The sequence below is a fragment of the Lepisma saccharinum genome, chromosome 20, assembly GCF_977018435.1.
Source record: "Lepisma saccharinum chromosome 20, izLepSacc3.1, whole genome shotgun sequence".
In the NCBI taxonomy this organism is placed as follows: Eukaryota; Metazoa; Arthropoda; class Insecta; order Zygentoma; family Lepismatidae; genus Lepisma; species Lepisma saccharinum.
In genome coordinates this window covers 56,165,097-56,188,158 of record NC_139248.1, presented here as the reverse complement: position 1 = coordinate 56,188,158, position 23,062 = coordinate 56,165,097, and the positions used below count along the sequence as shown (strand labels likewise).

The following is a 23,062-nucleotide window of genomic DNA, read 5'->3' as shown; positions in this document are numbered from 1 at the left end:
AGCCAGCCATGGCACCATGGACAACACACTGGGAACCGTGTGTAGCCACTCAGGATGGGGCTTTCCACGTGAACGCTTATCAAACTTGCCATGCTATACAAAAAGTCACAGTTCGAGAACTGATTTTCAGAGAGAGATTAAATTGTTTCTCTTTTTTTTTTTCAGAATGACAGGGCTTTTAGTGGAGGTGCACATGGTACTTCACAATAAGAAAAACAAAATTGAGATTTTACAAAGAAATAATACATTCAGTAGTATGCACCTGTGGACACCTTAATAGACCAAAGTGAATGAAAAATGTACGTAACAGTGGAACACTCCTACAACCATGCAAAGTTGCGTTGAAAACAGGGCAATATTTCTGGGGGGAATAATACAAATGTATACCTAGTCTTACCATAAATACTGTCCCAAAGTTGTAAGTAAATAGACACAAAATGGTGAGAGATATTGTAATATCAGAATAACATGAGGTGCATGGATGCATTATGAACCAAAATCGCAAATAATTATTCTAAATGGCCACCTTTAGCACTGACACACTTCTGAAGTCTTCATGGCCACTCATCAATGGAATTATGCAACACATCAAGTGGAAACTCAGCAGCTGCCTTCTGAAGAGACCGCTTTAAACTGTCAATATTGGGATGTCTCTTCTTGCAAGCCATCTCCTGAAGTTTGGACCACAATTTGTAGTCCAAAGGGTTTAAGTCTGGACTGGCAAAGGGCCAATCTGACGTGGAAATGAAGTCAGGAACATTTTCCTCCAACCTCTGCTGGGTGGTGCGTGCTTTGTGTGCTGGGGCTGAGTCCTGTTGGAAGCTCCAGTTCTCTCCATGGAAGATGGTGTCGGTAAGATTCTTGCATAGTTTCTCAAGCACTGTCTGCTGGTACACTTTGGCTGATGTTTTTACCCCTTTTTCACAGAAATGGAGCGTGCTCTCATATCAAATGTTCCAGACTTCATTTCCACTTCAGATTGGCCTTCTGGAAGTCCGGACCTATACCCTTTGGACTACAAATTGTGGCCCAAGCTTCAGGAGATGGCTTGGAAGAAGAGACATCCCAATATTGAAAGTTTAAAGCAGTCGGTCTCTTCTGAAGGCAGTTGCTCATTTTCCAGTCAATGTGTTGCGTAATTCAATTGATGCATGGCCACGAAGACTTCAGAAGTGTGTCAGTGCTAAAGGTGGCCATTTCGAATAATTATTTGTGATTTTGGTTCATAATGCATCCATGCACCTCATGTTATTCTGATATTACAATATCTCTCACCATTTTGTGTCTATTTACTTACAACTTTGGGACAGTATTTATGGTAAGACTAGGTAAGAAAAGCAGTGTTGCCAGTTTGCACAAAAAATCAAATTCGCTTCTAGCATTGGCCTATGGATGCTGCATGAACCATATTTGCATGGAAACACCACAAAAGATCACTCTTTGAGGACATGTAATGCCCGTTCTCCAATTCTAAAAAAAAAATTATGAAATATTTAGAAAATCGTAATTTTCAGGAAATCTTGACAATTGCATGGTATGTTGTGAACGTGTTGTTGTTTTCATTATTACATGTAAAACATATCAGCAAAAAGGGGTGGTTGAAGAGTAAATAGTCCATTTATAAAATCTATTCCACAATATGTTGATGGGAAAAATTATCATTTTCAAACCAATTACGTGGTTCCCCATGGCGTAATTGGTTAAAGCACCGGATTTGTAGTAAAATCACAGGCCTACTGTATGTTCGATTCAAAATAAATTTTACCTGAATACGAGAGAAGATGTGCTCTCTCGAAACATAGTGCAATAGTTTAAAAACACTAGACAATGGATAATGTCTAATTAACATTCCATGCTAATGTAGATCCATTGTCACTAATATTCAGAGAAAATCATGATGTCGGATGAGGTCTGATATAGAATCAAAAAGGGTTAAAATATTTCAGAGTATTTTTTTTTTTTTTTTAAGTGGACCTGGAACTATAAAGGTACATTTATATTGAAAAATGATCAAGATTTCTGATTTCTATTGGCGATTTCCAGTTAAAAGTACAGTGTGGGGCTTATGGAGACAGTATGCGAGCATGAAATTCAACAACAGAGCCAGAGGGTTTATCTCTTCTTAGTAAAACTTTATTTTTATATCAGTCCTCCTCTTTAATACTTTTACTGCCAAGTTACTGTATCTGTTCAGGACAGAGGACAGATTGGAACAAATTATTTATTGTTGTGTGGGTTAACTAACTAAAGGAATGTGTATAACTTTATATACATTTTGAAAATTTGTGCGTTTACTCACTAAATATATTCACAGTATAAAAGTATAAAAAACTTACATGAGTGAGTATAATAGTCGTAACACTCCTTGCAGACGACGTTTCGCGAAGCTACGATTCGCTTCTTCAGGTATTTCTTTTCAGTATATAAAATACTTCGTCATATATGTAAAAATGGCACTTTTAACGTCATGTAATTTTAAATTATATATCCCAATACACTTTTTTTTTTACCTAATCTTGGGTTTATTTTTACATATATGACGAAGTATTTTATATACTGAAAAGAAATACGTGAAGAAGCGAAGCGTAGCTTCCCGAAACGTCATCTGCAAGGAGTGTTACGACTATTATACTCACTCACGTAAGTTTTTTATACTTTTTATACTGTGAGTATAACTTTATAATTACGCTTTTTTGTAACGATCAGATCAAAACATCACCTTTAGCAAATAAAACGAATAGGTGTTTCTGAACTATTTTTATTATATTGTGATTACTATTCCATTGTTATTTTTAATTTATCTACCAATTATAATTGATTTTATTGATGGACTTTTTTTTTTTATAAGGACAAAACCTATTTTTGCCCATCATACAATACAGGTATATGTCTCCTAACTTAAACAAAATTGAGGGCAGGCAACTAAGAAGAAATGTCAACTTTTTGGTCAGCCAATCACCAGTTGGAGTTCACCTCCAATCTTAACCAACACCAGGTTTTTCAATGTAAAAATAACCAAAGGTTCGTTGACCGTAAGTTGGGCACATAACAATTGTGAGTTTGCAATGTTGAGCAAGAAATTCGATGACGCTGACATCTGGGTGTGTAAATTCAAATTAAATTTTGCCTGGTGTGAAAAGGTAGAACTACAATAAGGCACATGCGGATGTTGAAATTCATTGTTTACATTGTAAATACAGCAGAACATAACGCGTGTGTATTCCTTTGCTACAAAGAAATGCATACAAGGGGAAAACAATTAATACAGATTTGGCTTTTTTCCTAAAACAGATAGACTTCACAAACCACAAAATGGTAATAGGGAGTACAAATAATTATCCTTTCCTACAGTAAACAAGAGACGACATCAAATATAAACAACTCTATCTAGCTAATTAGGAATTAATATGTTTTCATCTTGCACTATCTTTCGACTAGAAGTATATATCTGCTTCTTACACTTTATTTTTCTCGGGAGAACATAACATCTCAAAGAAGTTAAATATTTTCATTGAACATTCCTCTTTTGTATTCAACTTTTACACACTATCTCTATCTGACGATATAAAAATGCAGCAATTTTTAATACGTGTGTAAGGATCGTGCAAAATAATATACATAATCAATCTCAAAATCATGGTAAATGAATGATAAAAAAAAAGTCAGCAGCAGGACTGGAACTCACAACATAAAACTACACCCTGCTCCAAGCTGCTGCCCTCACCCACAATACCAACTTGCCACTTAGGGTTTTCCTTCACAAAAGGATGGATGTCACCAGTACATGCACACAAATGAAAGTCTGGCGACCATTTCCTTTGTTATACCCGTTACTGCACACTTCATTTGAATTCTGCCAAGCACATGTTTATTTTTACACCAATGTAACTTTTTATTGAAACTGTCTGGTGGAGATCGATCTTCCGATGAGGCAGCCATGTTTGTTCGCAAACTACCAGTCATCTCACTGACCACCAGATGAAGAACGGATCAAGTTTCAAGTTCAGTGCCATTTAACCTCCAGTTGAGGAGCTGACCGCAGATGGAAAAACCCAAAATTGCTGTAACCTCTAGTTATTTGCCCAACCCGAACTTTGATCGCACATTGAAAAACATTCATTTCTTGCTTAACAAGAAGTGAAACTATACACTCTCTGATGGTAAACATCTGCTTAGCCTAGTCAAAAGCTGAGGCTGTAAGAGGAAACTCAGCACATCACAACTCCATCCTGGCTGTGGGTCAAGGCACCAGAGCCTCATTTGTCTGCAAGAAGTCGTTTCCAGGGTGTACTATGGAAAAGTGAGGTTGATTTTTGGGTGCCTTACCAGAATGTCACCCTTTACAAACACCCCACTCGCCACCTTACCAATTATAAGGTAGTTTCAATGAGAAGTCAAAGACACAACTTTGAAATCAGAAAAAAATTGGAAATACAGAGCATAAGCACGTTTAAATACAAGATCAACAGCCTAAATTTTGTAATGAAACCCATATTTATTCATAATGGCAACAAAATTAATGTCATACATAAAAAAATACATCATTTTTATACGCATAGAGTGCCTACTGATATAACAGTAAATAACCTAGTGATTTGTCAATATTCACTTATCCATTCACCACACTATAAAATGAAACACATGCTGTGATTCTGTATCAAAATTTAAGAACCAATATGACTCTTCCTATGTTCTTCAAAGTGCATTTTCCTTACGAATGCTGCTCCACAATAACCGCAATGGAATTTTAAATGACCTTCCTCACTTTTGTGATACTTCAAGTGTAGACTTAAATTATAATGATGAGCAAACCTCCGGTTGCACAAAGCACATTTAAACTGCATCTTATGGGTGTTTCGGTGCGCAGCCAGAGTTACCGGTGACTTGTACGTTTTGTCACAGTCTGTGCATTTATATGCATGCACATTGGAATGGCGGCCGACAAGGTGATTTCTGTATACGCTGGAAGATTTAAATTTGCTTCCGCAGATCCTGCAGGTGTACGGACGATGGCCAGTATGTACACGCATGTGAACAGTAAGGGAGGAGCTGATACGAAAAGTTTTATCACATACTGAACATTTATACGGTTTCTCCCCGGTATGTACTCTCTCGTGTCTTATTTTGTCAGATTTCCGGACAAATCTCTTACTGCAGTGCGTGCAAGAAAAAGGCTTAATACCTAAATGTGAATTCATATGGCACTTCCAGCTTTCAGAGTCGACAAATGTTCTCGGGCACAACTGGCACTGATGCAACTTCAGTCCTAGATGACGAATAATGTGAATGTAGAGGTTCGTTTTCGTGACAAACTCCTTTTTGCACATGTCACACTCGTATTCATACATCTTATTGTGACTTTTAATGTGATTGGGCAAATATTTTGTCGTGACCTCTTTCCCACATATATTGCAGACAGAAGTAATGTCTTCATTATTCTTATGCCTTCTCTGATGAGTTTTGTAACCTAAGAGAGTCTTGCAAGTGAGGCCACATACCTCGCATATAACAGGGCCCCTTTTCTCCTTTTTCTCAATTTTCTCCTTTTTCTCAATTTTCTCCTGTTTTTCAATTTTCTTCATTTTCTTCCTTTCCTCAATTTCCTTCATTTTCTCAATTTCCTTCATTTTCTTCCTTTCCTTAGTTCTACATTCATGTCTTTCAAATGTCCACTCTGTTAAGAAAGTCTTACCGCATTCCATACATATCTTAGTGTAGTCGAAAATCTTTGATCTTTTATTGAGCTCAGACACACTTACCACATCAGTCAACTTGTCACTGATCTTGTCTCTCTCATTCAGAACCACGACTGAATTTCTAATGAACACATTACCATCTTCGTCAGTAACTTCTTCCCGTTTAACTCCTGTCATCAGCGTAGTTCCAGTAAAACTACTTCCTTTTGCCACAACACTTGCACTTTGTAGTTCTTTGGTTACCTTCTTAACTGAATCATCTGTATGAATTGGTCTACTTTGCTCCATGCTAGAAGTAGGACCAGTGTCATTATCCATTAAAATCGGTTCATCATTGATTTCAATCTTTATCGAGTTGAGCAGTTCTTGATCTCCCGCCTGCAATGAAATTCGAGAAATTACCATCTCATCATGTAGCTGGAAATTATTACATCAATAATACAGTTAAGCTTGTAGAAACTGGGATGCATCAGTTCATTAAAGGTGCTTTTCTACCTATTTGATTAATTGTGCTCACAATGATGAATGATCATTGTGTGTAATTATTTAAAGAGGGTAAACATTATGGAACATGCCAGGACTTGAACCCAGGATGTCAAGCGGGATTGTACGCTGACATTTGATATTGTCAAACATCACTGTGGAGGAACACTAACAATTCTTGCCTTTTAAGTTTTAGGTTTTCATATAAACATAAGCTAAAGATGGGAATATTTTCTTGTTTATTTACTCTGCATGTTGAAACCCCACCAGTGTTCAAATTAAACAATAAAGACACACAATGTGACTGTACTTTCCAGTTTGGTGCTTATCTTACCAGTTTTACTGATTAAAAAAACTAAACAAAGCTCAATAGCACAACAGATCTCTAAGGGGTAGAGCCTGCCAGAGTGGCCTTCTTATAACGTGAACCGTGGTCAGGGCATCAAGTTCCTTTGCTTCTCTTTTCTTTTTTTTTTCGAGAATGGAATGGACTACTACTTCTTCTCAAGGAGCTCCCAAATTGTCTTCACGATACCAGGTCAACGCCACAATTTTGCGAGGTCCTATTAGGGATAGAACCCGGGAGCGCTTGCACCAAAAGGGTCATTTGGCTATTCAATAGTAGTTTTATTGATTACTTAGTTGCTATGCTTGCATACATATAAAAAGGAAAATGTGTTTGTGTATTTTTCTGGACTATTTGATGCAGGAGGTAAAAGGAGCAGGTGTACTTTATTATACACGCAATTGGTTTTTGTTAGTGTTCTATTAATTTCAGTGGCCACTACCACCATCCTCATTGGATATCGCTGTACTGTTGCTTGGTGAACTTCTATTTTTTTTCTTCTCTTGTTTTCCGAATTAATATAACACTAACATAAAACAGTTGTGCAGATAAGTAAGTACCTCAGCTCTTTACATCTAAAAAATCCTCTTCAGTGTGCCCTGGGGCTCTCACAATAAACCACAATGAATAGAAAAAATTGTAGAATGTAATACTGTCGTAAGCTTACAATGGTACGGAGGTATTTTGCATAATCATTCAACACTTCATCATGAAACATTTTTTAAGTATGAGTGGCAGTCATTGAGGATAGACGTGTTTTTGGTGAGCTCTCCTGGTTGAAGTGTCTGGGGATAATCGGTGTGTGTGTACCGTTCAGTGGCACCTGGCTATAGGCATGTATTTCACCCAAGTGCACCAAAAAGTGTTGAAAGCAAAACAGATCAGAGGTTTTCAGAAAGTGTGCCTTGCGTATGGTGTTGTGGTGCTAACCCTACTCATTGTGGGAGATGTTGAGCAGAATCCTGGGCCTGGTGATGATATACAGGAGTTCAAATGTTTGTTTCAGAAACTAGACTCTGAATTCCAAGAGAGCAACAAGGCTCTGAGGAATGAAGTTTGGCAACTTGGGGACACTTTAAATGGGATATTGCTAAGGGTGGACATCATGCAAATCCGAGTGGATGTTCTGCAAAGGTGTGTGAACGACCTGAGAGATTACGCAAGCTGGTTAGAACAGAGAATCGATAATCAAGAGAACAGAGGATGGAGAGATAACCTCGTGTCTTTTGGTGTGGAGGAAAATGCCGGAGAGGACTGGAAAACTTCGGAACAAAAGGCGAGATATCTAGAGAGGGAATTGTGTGAATGTTCAGAGATCACATGGATCCCGTCCTATAATGTGTCATTTTTTTTATATACAAGAAGAAAGAGGAAATAATAAAAAGTAGGACAGCTTTGAAAGAAACAAAAATCTTTATTGAAAACGATTACTCTATATCAGTCCAGTGGGAAAGAGAAAAGTTGCTGCTGTACATGCATGATGCACAGAGACAAGGACACACGACATATCTGAGCTTTCTTATTGCAGACAACAAGAAGTATGCCTCCAGGGGTTCCCAAACACTTTCCTTTCATGGCACACTTAGTGATTCAAGATTTTTCCGTGGCACCGAAGTCAGAATGTAGGCCTATCTAACACTTGCAACAATCAGTGTAGGTAGGATGCTTGTCTTAAGTTAAAAAATAAACACATATTTCAAATTCAGAATCATTTTGAAAATTACTAAAAAAGCACATATCTGGAACAATCATATCAATGATTGAATTTACAATTGTAATTTGTGGGACACTTGGTGTCAAAGAGGACACAGCCACCCTCATTTCCTGTTCCACATTGATTTTTGCACAATACTTGCTCTTTATCACAGCAACCGCCAAAATCCAGCTTCGTACAAATATGACACCGCAATTGGAATTAAGATTTACAGAGCTTTACCGCTTCTTCTTCTTCTTTTAGCCTTAGCCACCCTCAGAACTGCCAACCATTCTCTTGACAAGTGCTTTCTTTTTCCCACGCTCTTACACCTACAGTTTTCAAACCACCCTCTACGGGCCGGTTGTATAAACATTACTAACTGGAGATCAGATTTGACCTACAATCCTGGAATGAACTAAGTTCAAGTTTCTATCATGTTGTATAAAGCTAACTGTCGATTTGTCGATCTTAGAACAACTCCTGATCTTAGGTCAAAGATATACATTTGGCAACGTAGCAAATCCAGACATGTCGCTAGTGTACCTGTGATGGTGCCAATTGTCCAACATTGAACAGCAAACATTTTAAAGTCGGTTTCGGAAAATGCCTGTATTTAATATTTGAATAAAGAATAAATCTGAGGTGCTGGACATAGTAAATATTCAAACATGTTGCAAATTTAGTAAAATCACGTAAATTAGATATTAAATGGCCATTTATCGCTTGTGCGAGTTCCACGTGGATGATTTGTCATTGACAACGAAAGCAAGTATTGGTTCTCGGTTGCAAAGGGGAGAAGATATGCTTGCATAAATAATATTTTATAAAAAATATGTATTTCTTTTTAATGCTAAAAAGAGATATGTAACAACTTTCTTATACTCGGATTTGGAGCTATTGTTCATGTAAGGAGATGTTTATTATATATATTTTGTGAATATACGATAACATGTTACAGGTGGACCATTAGTTCCTGTAAGTAGTAGGCTATACGGAATTTTCCTTGCACTTAATTGAATAAGCTACGTTGTCAAATTTAAAATGTGTTTGAGTTTTCCCAAATGGAAAGAAATATTGAAACAACAATGACGTTTGTCCTCTCAGATGTAAATTATGCCCAAAACAAATAATATAATAAATAAAATAAGATGCATGTTATTTATATATCAGGAGGAGAGAAAGCTTTACCACCTAAAATGCAATGTGCTCGGTTCATAAAGCAGTAGATATATACACTAGGGATGGCCAGATCCGTATCCTGGCGGATCCAAAATCCGGATCAGGTTGGTTCCGGATTCTAAAATTAATCAGATCCGGATCCGGAATTTTCAGATACGGATCCGGAACTTTCGGATCCGGATCTGGTACTTTTGGATCCGGCCATTTTGCCATCCCACATGCGCTTCTTTGGAAAGTAAGAATGTGCTTATAACATATTGTTACCTGCTAATATACATATATATATATAATATACATACGTACGCATATATATATAGTGTGTGTGTGCGCGTGCACGATTTGTAATTAATTAATACACTTACAAGGGAGGTCTAAGTCTCCCCCTCCAATTTCCATGAAACTTGGCAGGTGTATAGAGCCCCCCCACTCAAATGTCAAGATGAGGAGAAATTGAAATGGGGATCTGACCCCGAAACCACGTAAATATGGCATAGGAAGAAACAGGGGGCATAGGGCCTCTCTATACACCTGTCCAATTTCATGGGAATCAGATGATCCCCCACATCAATTTGTCCTCATCTTGACATTTGAGGCGGGTTTTGCCCCCTAAAACAGTTTTTTAGCCGAAACAAAAAAAACATGTATTTCTTCCTTTGGACCCCTCTATACACCTGCCACGTTTCATGGAAATCGGAGGGGAACACAGGGGTCAGATCCCCACTTCAATTTGTCCTCATATTGACATTTGAAGGGGGGGGGTTGCCCCCTAAAACAGTTTTTAAGCCGAAACAAAAGAAAACACGTATTTCTTAATTTGGGCCCGTTTATACACACACCTGCCAAGTATCATGGAAATCGGAGGGGGACACAGGGGTCAGATCCTCACTTCAATTTGTCCTCATCTTGACATTTGAGGGGGTATTGCCCCCTAAAACAGTTTTTTAGCTGAAACAAAAACACACATATTTCTTCCATTGGGCCCCACTATACACCTGCCAAGTTTCATGGAAATCGGTGGGACACAGGGGTCAGATCCTCACTTCAATTTGTCCTCATCTTGACATTTGAGGGGGTTTTGTCCTCTAAAACCATTTTTTAGCTGAAACAAAAACACACGTATTTCTTCCTTTGGGCCCCACTATACGCCTGCCAAGTTTCATGGCAATCGGAGGGGGACACTTAGATAACCTCCCTTGTTAGTCTTACACTTTGTAATTATATAACACTGCATATATTATAATGTTTTATTTTAATTTGTAAAACTGTAACTGTAGAACAATTGTATATTTTTTGTATAACATTTCTATCTTGTTATATGTGTTAAAGGTTTCATCCTGGAATGAAATGTCTCACATTTATGTGTGTTTTCATTTCCAATACATTCGAATGAATACATATTCGTTCCAATGGCATTTACAAAATCACCTCTGACATTTTATGTTAAACAAGTAAGATTATTTTTGTGCACGAGTGTGTTAGCCGATGCTTAGCAAAGTATTTTAGGAACAACACTTGAAAAAATTCTTGTAGGACTAACTAATGAAAAATTTCTTTGTAATCGAAGATCATAATACCTTTTAAGGTGTGGTAATATTATAATGGGATTGAGATACGAAACTCTCGGATCCAGATCCGGATTTTCGGATCCGGATCCAGATCCGAAACTTTAGGACCCAGAACTTTCGGATCCTGTTCCGGATCCAGATCCAAAACTTTCAGACCCAGATCCGGATCTGGAATTTTCGGATCAGGATCCGTTTGGCCATCCCTAATATACACTACAGCCAAAGTTGCATGCTCTGTTCCATTCTGCGGACAAAATTGAATTGCAATGACACTTGGCTGGATGCAGTAAAGCGAAATGGTAATATTTTTATACTCCCTCTTCATCCCAACGCAAGTTTTACAATGATATCAACAAGGAAATGTAAGCGGGTCATATTTTCTGTTTGTATCAACACATGATTGTTCTCAAGTTACCTTTCTCTGATCGTGAAATTAAACAATGTTACAATATGCTCTTGCAATCATTTAAAGCAAATTTCAAGAAAAAAATGCATGGTATTTCAAAGAGTAAATAACAATGACACACAATATATGGAAAGAAAGAAAAATGGAAGAAATATTTATCATTGTTCACCTCGTTGTGCATGCTTCTTCTTTATTATTATGGAAACAAGATTTTATGAATTGATTCTCCCATCTTGCCGCATACGTTCACTTGCAACACATTTTACAAGCAAATATTCGTTAGTACAGCCATGTTACAACAGTTGAACTACGGTCAATGTCTGCTGATCAGAGAAAAATCGCGGGTCAACTTTGACCGCAGATCGCAGGGACTTAATCTCAGTTCAACTTTTATACAACACAAACTCAGGAGTTCAGCGTGACTGCAGATCAATTTTACTGGCTAATCGAGGATCAAGTGCTTTATACAATTGGGCCTACGTCATTCAACTGTCTTGGTCTTCTTACAGCTCAACTTCCTCCTGGTTTTAAGTGCATTGCTCTATTACGTATCCTGTGATCATCCATTCTGATAGCATGTCCTAATCATTCCAATCTTCTGACTTTTATTTCTGTTACGACATCAGGTGATTTGTACAAATTCTGTAACTCCAAATTATTCCTTATTCTCCATGTGCCATGGTCACATTTTGGTCCATATATTTTACGCAAAATCTTTCCTTCCCAAGACATCAGCGTGGATTCAATTTTTTCAGTCATTGTCCATGATTCACAGCCATATAGTATGAGGGACATTCCGAAAGTAAGTTTCGTCATTTATTTTTCACAGAGAAGCTGTATTACAAAGTGAGAAAACACATTGCCGTAACAAAAGACAAGATTTCCTGAATTCACGACGGGAGGAGCCAGAGCAGAGGAGCGATGGTGCATGCGCAGAGTGCCGAAGAATAGAGATAAGCAGCAGACCGACGTGCCCGAGCTCATTCGAGTGCAAACCAGTATGGCAGAAAGACTTGTGCTGAAAACATGGTCACAAATGGAAGTGTGTGTTATCGTGGGCTATGAATGGACGCATGGGACTAGTGTTTAAGATATTCATCGACGTCTATGGAGACGACGTTGAGTGGTTTTCTTCTTGGATGACAATGCAAGACCCCACACAGCAAGGGTCACTGCAGAACACATTCGTCGTCTGGGAAGGGAGAGATTGAATCACCCAGCCTACAGACCCGATCTTGCCCCATCAGACTTCCACCTTTTTCCTGTGTTAAAGTCAGCACTATCGGGACGTCACTTCGGAAGCAACGAAGAGGTGCAACAGGCTGTGAAGAACTTCCTTAAATCGCTGGGCACGGATTTTTACCACTTGAAATTTCTTTCACGGTACAACAAATGTATCATGTCAGTGGGGCCTATGTGAAAAAATAGCAAAAAGATTGTATTTTGTTATGGCATTGTATTCTTCTGTATGTAATAAAGCTTCCCTGTAAAAAAAAATGACGAAACTTACTTTCAGAACATCCCTCGTATGATAGGTCTGATTTGTCTTATACACCCTCACTTTTAGTACTTTACTCAGGTATCTGACGCTAAACATTTTGTGAAAAGCTTGAAGGCAACGATTACCTGCAGAAGTTATTTTTTTTTATGCCCAAGTGTATGCCATTCTTTGCTGTAATTAGTAGGGCTGAGCCGATGTATCAGTATCGGTAAGTATCGGTTGGATATTTTTCGCCGATATCACCCTATACCAAAGATTTTGAGTGGCTAGCACCGGCCAAGAGAAACAACTCATTTGTCAAGATTTGTCCTTTTCAAAGGTTTGTTTACCCTTCCTTGTGACAGGTTGGGATCCCGCACAAGAATTCCATGTACATTTCCGAAAATGATCCACCCTCCTGGGAAGCAGATGAGAAGATCAAAGGCAGGACTAAAGTGAAAGCACTGTGAAAAACGTGACACTGAAGGCATGTAACTGCCTGGTGGTCAATGCTATGTGGAAATAAAAGAAACCATTCACTGCCAATTGTTGCTCACAAACTCGTGGGTTAAGAACGTGAAGTTTTCAAAACCAGCATTATTATAATGCTACGCTCATTCCGGAGTTCCTGGGAAAGGGGTGAATGTCGCTGTGGGAGGGAGGATTGTGGATTTTCTTCATGTGATCTTACCCTTCTGTGTGACTGCTACCTGATGCTGACACTGCAGTGACTTGTTTTTATTGCAAATGACTGAATATAATGGACAGCAGGACATATAAAAAAGGTAAAGGTAAAGTGCTCCCCTGTGCATAGCACCATGCCATGAAGGCATATAGGGGGTGTGGGGGTAACGCTCCACACTTTCTTGATCCGGTCGTGAGTGGGGGTGATGTGATCAGCATCACGCCCCTGACCACCTTTACCCCCCCCCCCAGGGTTTCCCCCAGGTACCCATGTTATTCGACGCTGGGTGGGCGCCGGGGCCGCTTTCATCGTTAGAAAAGTTCCCGGATTTGAACCGGGCAGGTATCGAACCCAGGACCTTTAGCATGGTAGTCAGTCGCGTTACCGACTGAGCCACCGCGGCCACTATATACAGAGCTGCTAAATGATCATTAAATATATCTGTGTTTGTGTATATTTTTACGTCATTTTCCTCCCTCTCCAGATTAATCCAAACAATAAGAATGTTGTTTACATTTGTATTTATTTTGCATTCCTTGTGCAAACTGTACGCTATATGCATACATACATTTTATTTTACACACTATAACTTTGTCTCCTTTTAAAGACATGTATAATGAAATTGGAGATCATGAAATGAATCAGGGACCCTTATAATAATAAAACGATTTTTTTTCGGTGTATCTGCTACACTAACATTGCTTGCAACATTTCAAAAACTTATTCTTCTTTTTTTGTATCCTCTGGGGTAGAAAGAAGTTCACATAAAATGTCACAGAACAAGTGATACAATGCTATATGAGAATAATTTTGGAATATCTAATATAATTAATAGTTGTGATGTGATGAGTTTTGTGACTCAGTAACTAGTCTTTGTTATTTTAAACTGGATTTATGCAAGTATTGGTGTTGGAATCAGTTAAGGTATCATTTGGAATCTGTATTGGTATCGGCAAATGGTGGTATCGGCTCAGCCCTAGTAATTAGTGAACCTAGATACTTGAATGTTCAACTCATTCATAATTTCGTCCATTCAGTCCAATGTCTCTACTGGTTGTGTTTGCTTCTCTTTTACAAATCATATACTTAGTCTTGGTAACGTCAGTTACCAGACACATGTCTTAAGTTAAAAAATAAACACATATTTCAAATTCAGAAACATCTTGAAAAGTACTAAATAAGCACATATTTGGAACAATCATATCACTGATTGAATTTACAATTGTAATTAGCGAGCCACTTGGTGTCAAAGAGGACACAGTCACCCTCATTTCCTGTTCCACGTTGAGTTTTACACAATACTTGCTCTTTATCACAGCAACCGCCAAAATCCAGATTCACAGAAATATGACACGGCAACTGAAAGTAACATTCGCAGAGTTTTACCGCTTAACAGCAGATATTAATCTTTTACTGATATCCAAAACTGCGTTAGCTTCATGTTTCCAAACTTGGTCTTCAGCGTATTATCACAAGACAGCTCAATACGATTTTCTTCTTCTGCAGAATTAAATTCAGATGAAGCTCTTGCCATGAATGGGTCTTGAATCCATGCGAACTTGTCAATATTATCTTTATCTTCTTCAATGTATTTCTCAAACCAGTTGAATAAGCTGTGGAAGATGCTCTTCAGAAATAGATTTTATGTTGCTAGAGAAATCATTTCCTTTCAGTGAAAATATTGCAACATTTCACAGCACACACTTTGGGAACCACTGCCGTATGCAATCTGGAAGACAATTCACCTGCTCCCTCTCAAGAACCAAATGGGTCAATTACTAACAAATCTGATCCGCCTACAATTGTCCATGGAATAACCTCTTTCCATTCCTGAGGATAAGCATCACACTACCTTATATTTAAAAGTATGTCATTTACATTGTAACAGGTACGTCGCCTGATAACGTTCGCACGTGAACACTCATGTATTTGTTCTAAATTATGCATATATTAAGTTCACACACACACACACACACACACACACACATATATATATTTATTCGAAAAAATACTTTGTTTGATGTACGAGTATATACATACAATTTACTCTGACATGACTTCTTTCACGTCTGGTAACTTTTGTAGATAGTTGGTAACAATGACTCCCATGGTGTTCAACCAAGGACATTGAACACAACTGCTGTGCATGTTGCATAAAACTGACAGCTAAGGGGCTGTTGGCCACTATATGTTCACTTCGCTGTACAAACACTGATGCAAGCGGTAATACTTCTTACATTCAGCACCAGAGTGCAGCATATACAAGGCATGTCTAGTGGGACTCGAAAAGATCTGCGCTACATAGTTGCAAACTTTAGCGAGAAGTCGCTAGACCTTGTGGATTTTAATCAAATGAAAGTGCATGTCTAATGTGTCCTTTAGTCACTTATTTGGGCAAATCAGCAAGTAGTCATGTTTGCAATAGATACATTTAAAAAATATATAAATATATATAAGGCTCATTCAATATATAACTGGAAATATGTTGCAACAAATATTTATTACCAAGCACTAAAGGAACTACAGTATGTATGTTTCAACATAGTTGCCCCCTAGTTCAATGCACTTACAACAGTGCTTGTTAGGGCACTGACTCCACAGGGAAAAAAATATTTTGGACTCGTGCATAACCCCTCATGCATGGCTGACTGGATTTCTTCGTCATTCTGGAACCTCGATCCACTTAGTGCATCTTTCAGTGGGCCAAAGGTGTGGAAATTGGAAGGTGTGAGATCGGTAAGCATTCAAACTTTAGGTCCTCGATGGTGGACAATGTGACATTGGCAGTGTGTGGTACCTCATATTCATGGAGCAAAAGCACACCAGTGGACACCAGACCATGTCGTCTCTGCAGAATGGCTGGTTTCAGTTTTTCGTGCAAAAGGTTGGAGTAGGTGGCACTGTTTACATTATGACCTCTGGGCATGTAATGTTCAAGAATTGTGGTTCCAAAACAAAGTTAACATGACCTTTCCGGCAGTGACTGCAGTGACAGAGCAACCTGGACCCGGACAATCTTCAACACTGGTTATGTCTTGTTTGAACTTCTCAGCCCACTCCTACACTTTTGATCGACTCATATAGTTTTCACTGTACTGAACTGTCATGCAGCGATGAATTTCTATTGGTTTCACACCTTCACTCAATAAAAATCTCACGACACTTCATTACTCCAGCTTGGACCACTCCTGTAAGGGTGCTGCCATCTTGTGTAACTGTTTCCTAGCATGCCGTGTGCGAGGCAGTCGTGCAAGCCCCAGCTCTGAATAGCTTACAGATGCCTCCACAAAATAACAAACATATAACAATCACGGCCGTATTTTAAATTTTTTATACTAGTTTTCCGGTTATTTATTGAATGCACCTTGTATCTAAAACAGAATTGTTGCAGTTAATATTTTTTCATCGCACAGTACTTGTAATTGATCAATTCAGCCGAATGTATGGATGGGCAAAGGACACATCCTGGGCATTTACCATTTGCACATACACAAGCGACTCGCTTCCAAAAGACTGCCCCTGGAACGATTTGTTTCGTGCAATGTATAAGATCAAGGATGGTAAATATGTTAATGACGGACGATTAATAGATGTTACTATATGCTTTAAATCAGTGGTTCCCAAAGTGTGGACCGTGGCTCCCTAACGCTGATTTACAGGGGCGCTGTGAAATGTTCCAATATTTTCACTGAACTGTTAGTCAATGGTATGAATGTTTCAAATATGTGCTTATTTAGTACATTTTGCATATAAAATGTTTCTGAATTTAAATGTGTGTTTACATTTTTAACTTAAGGTAAGCACTGAGTCAATGTTAAGCCTACATTCTGAATTGGGCAGCACAGAAAAATCTTGAAACACTAAGGGTACCATGAAGCGAAGAAGTTTGAGAACCCTTTCTTTAAATGGTCAAAAATCAATCTCTCTGAAATATGCAAAATGATGCTAGGAGGGAAAATACAAAACATGAAGGAAGAGAGCAATGTCACATTGTCTGATACTTCAATCATAAGCATTGATTTTTGATTTGATTTAGTTTATTTTACTTCGCGTTTTGTGCCTCTTGGCTAATTTGCGAAGATGGGGATGAGTGATGAAATGATGAAATTGATGAATGGACATTCACAAACAACCAAGCCCGACCAGGATTCGAACCCGGGACCCTTGGCATCGCAGCGCGATGTGCTAACCACTCGGCCACAGGGTCGGGCTATCATCATAAGCATTGCAACTGAGTTATTGTGGGCAGGGAGGGGGGGGGGGAGGGCATTCTGTATAATACTCAAATATCTTACATACACATAATACATTTTTTCTGGACTCCTGGGAGGATGCATCCTCCGCTCTGTCCCGCTAACGAATCACATGCTTTCAATGCTGAATGACTGTCATTGGATAACATATGGTCCACGTAATTGGAGGTCAGAGGCTGAGGCCCTGTGAGGCTGGAGGCTGAGTTGGAGGTTGGAGGCTGAGGCCCTGTGAGGCTTGAGGCCAAGTTGGAGGTCGGAGGCTGAGGCCACATGAGGCCGGAGGCTCACCTTCAACTCGAAGGCCGGGACTCGTGAGGCACAAGTCAAATGGCCGGTCATCTCTGGGGCAGACTCAATAAACAGTTCTTGGTGCAGTGTTCGATGATAAATTATAATTTCAGTTACATATTACCAAGACTGTTAATGTGGTGCTTAGAAACCCGGGGTTCATTATGAGAACAGCAAAAGAATTCAATGAAAAAGGAACACTGTTATCACTACTTAGCTTATTTGTTAGGTCCAAATTAGAGTGCACATCTATAGTGTGTAGTCCACAAACCAATAAATAAATATATCTTATTGAAAACATTCAAAATAAATTCATCTGTTATGTAGTTTTTAGGATAGATTGTGAATATCCAAAGATGGCACACAGAAGAAATATATACATATATAAAGTTGAATATACCAGGTGAATTTGAGGGTGGGATAGGTCATTCAGTTGGTTTAGGAAGGGTGCAAGGGGCTGTTCGCCACCACTGGTCCCACTCCAAAGACCAGATGTGGATATTCACATCGTGGGAGACCACTTGGAAAAACCCATACATATCAAACTGACCAACCACCTACAATATATACACTACTCCAGCTCTCAAGACACTGATCCCCCTCATCCTGCCAAAACTACAACCTACAGGGTGGGAAATAACCTTTTGCTAGAGGTCTGCAGGAAAAAGTAACAACAATAAATAAATTATGGTGATACCAAATGTTTACTACGACAATTGTGGTTACAAAAACAAAATTAAAAGTTAGTTCACGACAAAGCACCTTGCTTCAAGGCAAATGCTAAAACCAAGACCTTCTTCGGTGAAGTGGCATTGACTTTTTCAGCAGTTCTGAATGGCCGGGTGCATCACCGGACCTAAATGCAGCGGAGCACTTTGGGGCTATTCTGAAGGACGCAGTTAAGTCCTTGATGATAGTGGAACGCGGACCGGACCGCTATTCCAGGCCAACATTCCTTGCACATCTGGAACAAGTCCTCTGTGACATGGAATGGAATACGGACTATTTGCGAATCTTCTGAGCTCCTACCCTGATCGCCTTCGTGCTGTGAGAGAAGCAAACGGCGGACATATTAACATTTAATTTTGTTTTTGTAACCACAATTGTCGTAGTAAACATTTGGTATTACCATAATTTCTTAATTGTTGTTACTTTTTACTGTGGACCCCTAGCAAAAGGTTATTTCCCACCCTGTACACCTGATTCAAGCCCTAATCAACTGTGGCTACACCACCACCCTCATCAACAAACAAATCATCAGAGCCACTTCCTGCTCCGGCACCAAACAATCCAGTTGCCCACCCCCTCTCCCACCCACCTCAAGAACATCTTAGTGCAAAATACACCAACCCCCTCCACCCCACACACCAAGCCCCCACAGGTGCAACAAACCCAGGTTTAAGACCTGCCCCCATAATGATCACCCCCCCCCCCACCCTCCAGATCCCTACCACTGCTGGAAAGTTCACACTTCACCCAAAGAGCACCTACCACTCGTCCAACCTTATATACACCCTCATCTGCCCAATCAGTGGTAATTTCTACCTTGGTGTAACCTCTACCTCCTTGAACGTCAGAATCAACAACCACCCTTCCTCAACCCAAAACTCCAACCTCACCACAGCGGGAACTTTGCAATATTTTAAATGTACTAGAGTAAAGCAACGAGCGCTTTTCGCTCCAACAGCAAATAATTCACATGGGCAGCGGCCCGACCCTGTGGCCGAGTGGTTAGCACATCGTGCTGCGACGCCAAGGGTCCCGGGTTCGAATCTCGGTCGGGCTTGGTTGTTTGTGAATGTCCATTCATCAATTTCATCATTTCATCACTCATCCCCATCTTCGCAAATTAGCCAAGAGGCACAAAACGCGAAGTAAAATAAAACTAAATCAAACAAAAACAAAAACATGGGCAGCGCTAGATGGCATACAGAGTTGATAGGTCTTACGCTCGAGCGAAATACACACAAACTCTTGAAGCATATTAGTACACGTATTTCCGTAATTTGTCCATGATAGCAGGCACTTAATTATGGATCGTGAAGTGAAAGACGAAGTGAAATTGAAAAATAAGAGAACCTATAACTTCCCAAGTTTAAAAACAAGACGCTGCAAATAGCTGTTGCGCAGCTCACACTACATTTCCCCACTCCATTCTTCGCAGCGACCTTGGTTTATAGTGTTGCAACCTGGAGGGAAGGGAATGGTCTGAGGATTTTCAATGAAATTTGTATTCGCTTTTTCCTGGGCTGTTTTCTACCTGTCGGAGTATAGAACTTCAGCTCACCTTTTGCCAACGACTCTTTTCCTTCTTCTAAAACTTGAACTCCCCGATGGCGCAGTGGTAGCGTCGTCGCCTTGTAATCAAGGGATCCCGGGTTCGATTCCCGGTGGAGGCAAATAGTGGTTTGGATCCACTTTAAACTGTATGTCCAGTCCCAATTAGCCTTACTGTGCATAAAGTGGACTTAAAACAACAAATCAATCCAATCAAATTCTTTTAAAACTTGAGAAACCATTCATTTAGATACTCCCGTGGCGGTGCTTGTGGACTCGACAACATTATACTTAAGTTTATGTAACTCCTTCTGATTTCGCAAATATGTTGCAACATCGTAAACAATTTCTCTGGCCTGTCCTCTAAGGGGCTTTCCAGAGCAGATTGTGGATTTCGTTGGACCCGGCATGATTTGATTTTTGCATTTCAAAAATATGCAGCCAAGAGTAAAGAGCAAGAACATTTCAGTGCTTTAAAAAAGAACACAGGCAAGCATGTTATCAGATTGCCTTCTCGTAGTGATTGGTGTACGATAAACAAAATAACCCCCACCCCACTCAGCTTTAAAAAAAACCAGGCCACTGTTCGATTTCGCATTCAGAAAATGAAGTCATTCGCCCCGTAGTTTCTCTTCGTTATAAATGTTAACACGCGTGTGTAATACTACAGTTTACGACCCGTGCACCCCACGCATTTTCAAAGACCGGATTAAATCAAATGAACCACTGATAAACTGATATGAGCCGGCACAGACAATCCACACAGTAAAAATAGTTTGTCATATTTGTTTCAGCTTAATTTTGCCGAGTTGGCCCCACTCGTAGTCTCAAGGCCAGACCAGTACGTAGAAGAGTGGTGGGGAGGATGACATAATAGGAAGTGCTCTGCGCATATCGGGACTTAACTTGTCAGGCTATAGTCATCATCTCCACGTTAAAATGCAGTTTCGTGTATCTTACCGAGTTATGTACACAATGACAGAACCAAAATAAATCTAGCCACATCTTTGACCCCTCAGAGAAAGATCCTGCATTGAATTCTAATGGATGATATTCAGCGAACAACTTCCCCCACAAATTCATTCCACAAAATCAAGCTCCGCTGCCACATTTCGGGCAAACAGATCAAATCCTCCAATGAAAACATGCAGGGTGAGCATTGTGCATTCAGTCTTTGCCGAAATGATTCAGGGTATGAGGAATGTGTACATATTAGAGTACTGCATAGGACCACTTTCACTTACTCAAACTCATTCGGGTCTCCCAAGCTCGATCGTACCACACTTATAGTGGCATGATTGATGACGTCCCGTATTTGAGAGCCTAATAAGCAACACTGTCAAGCTAAAACCCATACACGAAAGGAAATAACTCTATGCAATTTCAATTCTAAATCACAATTCCACATATTATTTTGTAAGACTCAAATACATCACACGTGAAAGTTTGCAATATCTACAGACTGAAATGTAAAATTGAAACACATGCTGACAGACTTGCCTAATCAATTACAAATATCTTATCACACTGCATCTAGTACGTTCACTTACCGAAAAGAATAAGCATATTCTGCGAAATAATAAAATGCCATTCTAACATTCAATCGAACATCATTTTAATCAGGGGGTGCTCGTTGCTATGTGAAGTACGTATGCATTACGTCATCTGGGAGGATCGGGTTTGACGGTGCTCGTTGCTATGTGCAGTAAGTTTGGTGCGGGGTACATTTAGCTACTAACACGTCGCAAAAATCAGCGGAACAAGCAGGTTGTTGATTTTGTAGCATTCGATTTATTTTTATTGTATTTTTGTACTTCTAGACTGCAATCATGTCTAATTGTGCTGTAGCAAGCTATGAAAACTATATCCAGAAAACTAAAGGAACTGACATAAAATATCATAGATTTCCAGTCGATAATTGCGTAAGTAAACAGTGGATTCATGCTTGTAGACGAAATGTAAAACAATGCAAGTGTGCAGTGCCAATTATTGTGAAGAAGACTATGTGCGAGATCTAAAAGCAGAATTTCTGTATTTTCCACCAAAGAACGTGCTGAAGCCAACTGCAGTGCCATCGCTAAAATTACATCCAATTACTTTAGTACCAAATAATCGAGGAAATGGTGTAGTTCTCCTAAACACTTATCTTCACAATATGCTTCGCTTGTAGGACGTGCTGATAAGGTTTGCAGAGCTGTACGCTACGAAAGACACACAATAAGGAAACGTGCCCTAAACAGGCTAAAGACTATGCTGCCAAAAAAAGTGAAAAATATATAGACGTTGGTATATACACAAACTGCAAGCAATGTTTCGTTGTTGGAAAACACATTCGATCTATTACAAAGGAGAAATACACATCTGCATAATGAAGCAAATAAATTAAAGATTACAAACAACCTCTTTCAACCTCTTTAACCAAATAAAAAAGTTCAAAATCTAGAACGTAACCTAACCGACAGTACTACAAGAGAAGTCATCAATATCTTGAAAATGTGTTCAACTAGTGCGAAGTACGTAGTGAGCCTAACTGATTTGTTAAGTACATTTTATGTAAGTCGGATTTATAATTATTAACAATTTCATTTAACACAGACCGATGTTGATTGTGATTTGTATGTTCACATTATTGTGAACAACGTTGTCGGAAATGGGCATTTCGAAGATCGTGTACTAACTTTCACGCTATTCGAAATGAAATTCACTTA

General features: G+C 39.2%; 1 protein-coding gene across 4 annotated transcripts in view; it reads right to left on the bottom strand.

The window, feature by feature from the left end:
• Window positions 1–23,062, bottom strand: part of LOC146003280 (uncharacterized) — a 192,555-nt gene that overhangs the window by 60,004 nt on the left and 109,489 nt on the right. Inside the window, exon 5 of one of the 4 annotated variants that reach the window (XM_083141503.1) lies at window positions 4,356–6,074. The exons of the other annotated variants lie outside the window; for them this stretch is intronic. Coding sequence (XP_082997629.1) covers window positions 4,665–6,074 — 1,410 coding nt within the window. The 3' untranslated portion in view covers window positions 4,356–4,664. Of the gene's footprint in view, window positions 1–4,355; window positions 6,075–23,062 lie in introns of those variants that run through there. 4 annotated transcript variants of the gene reach the window in all.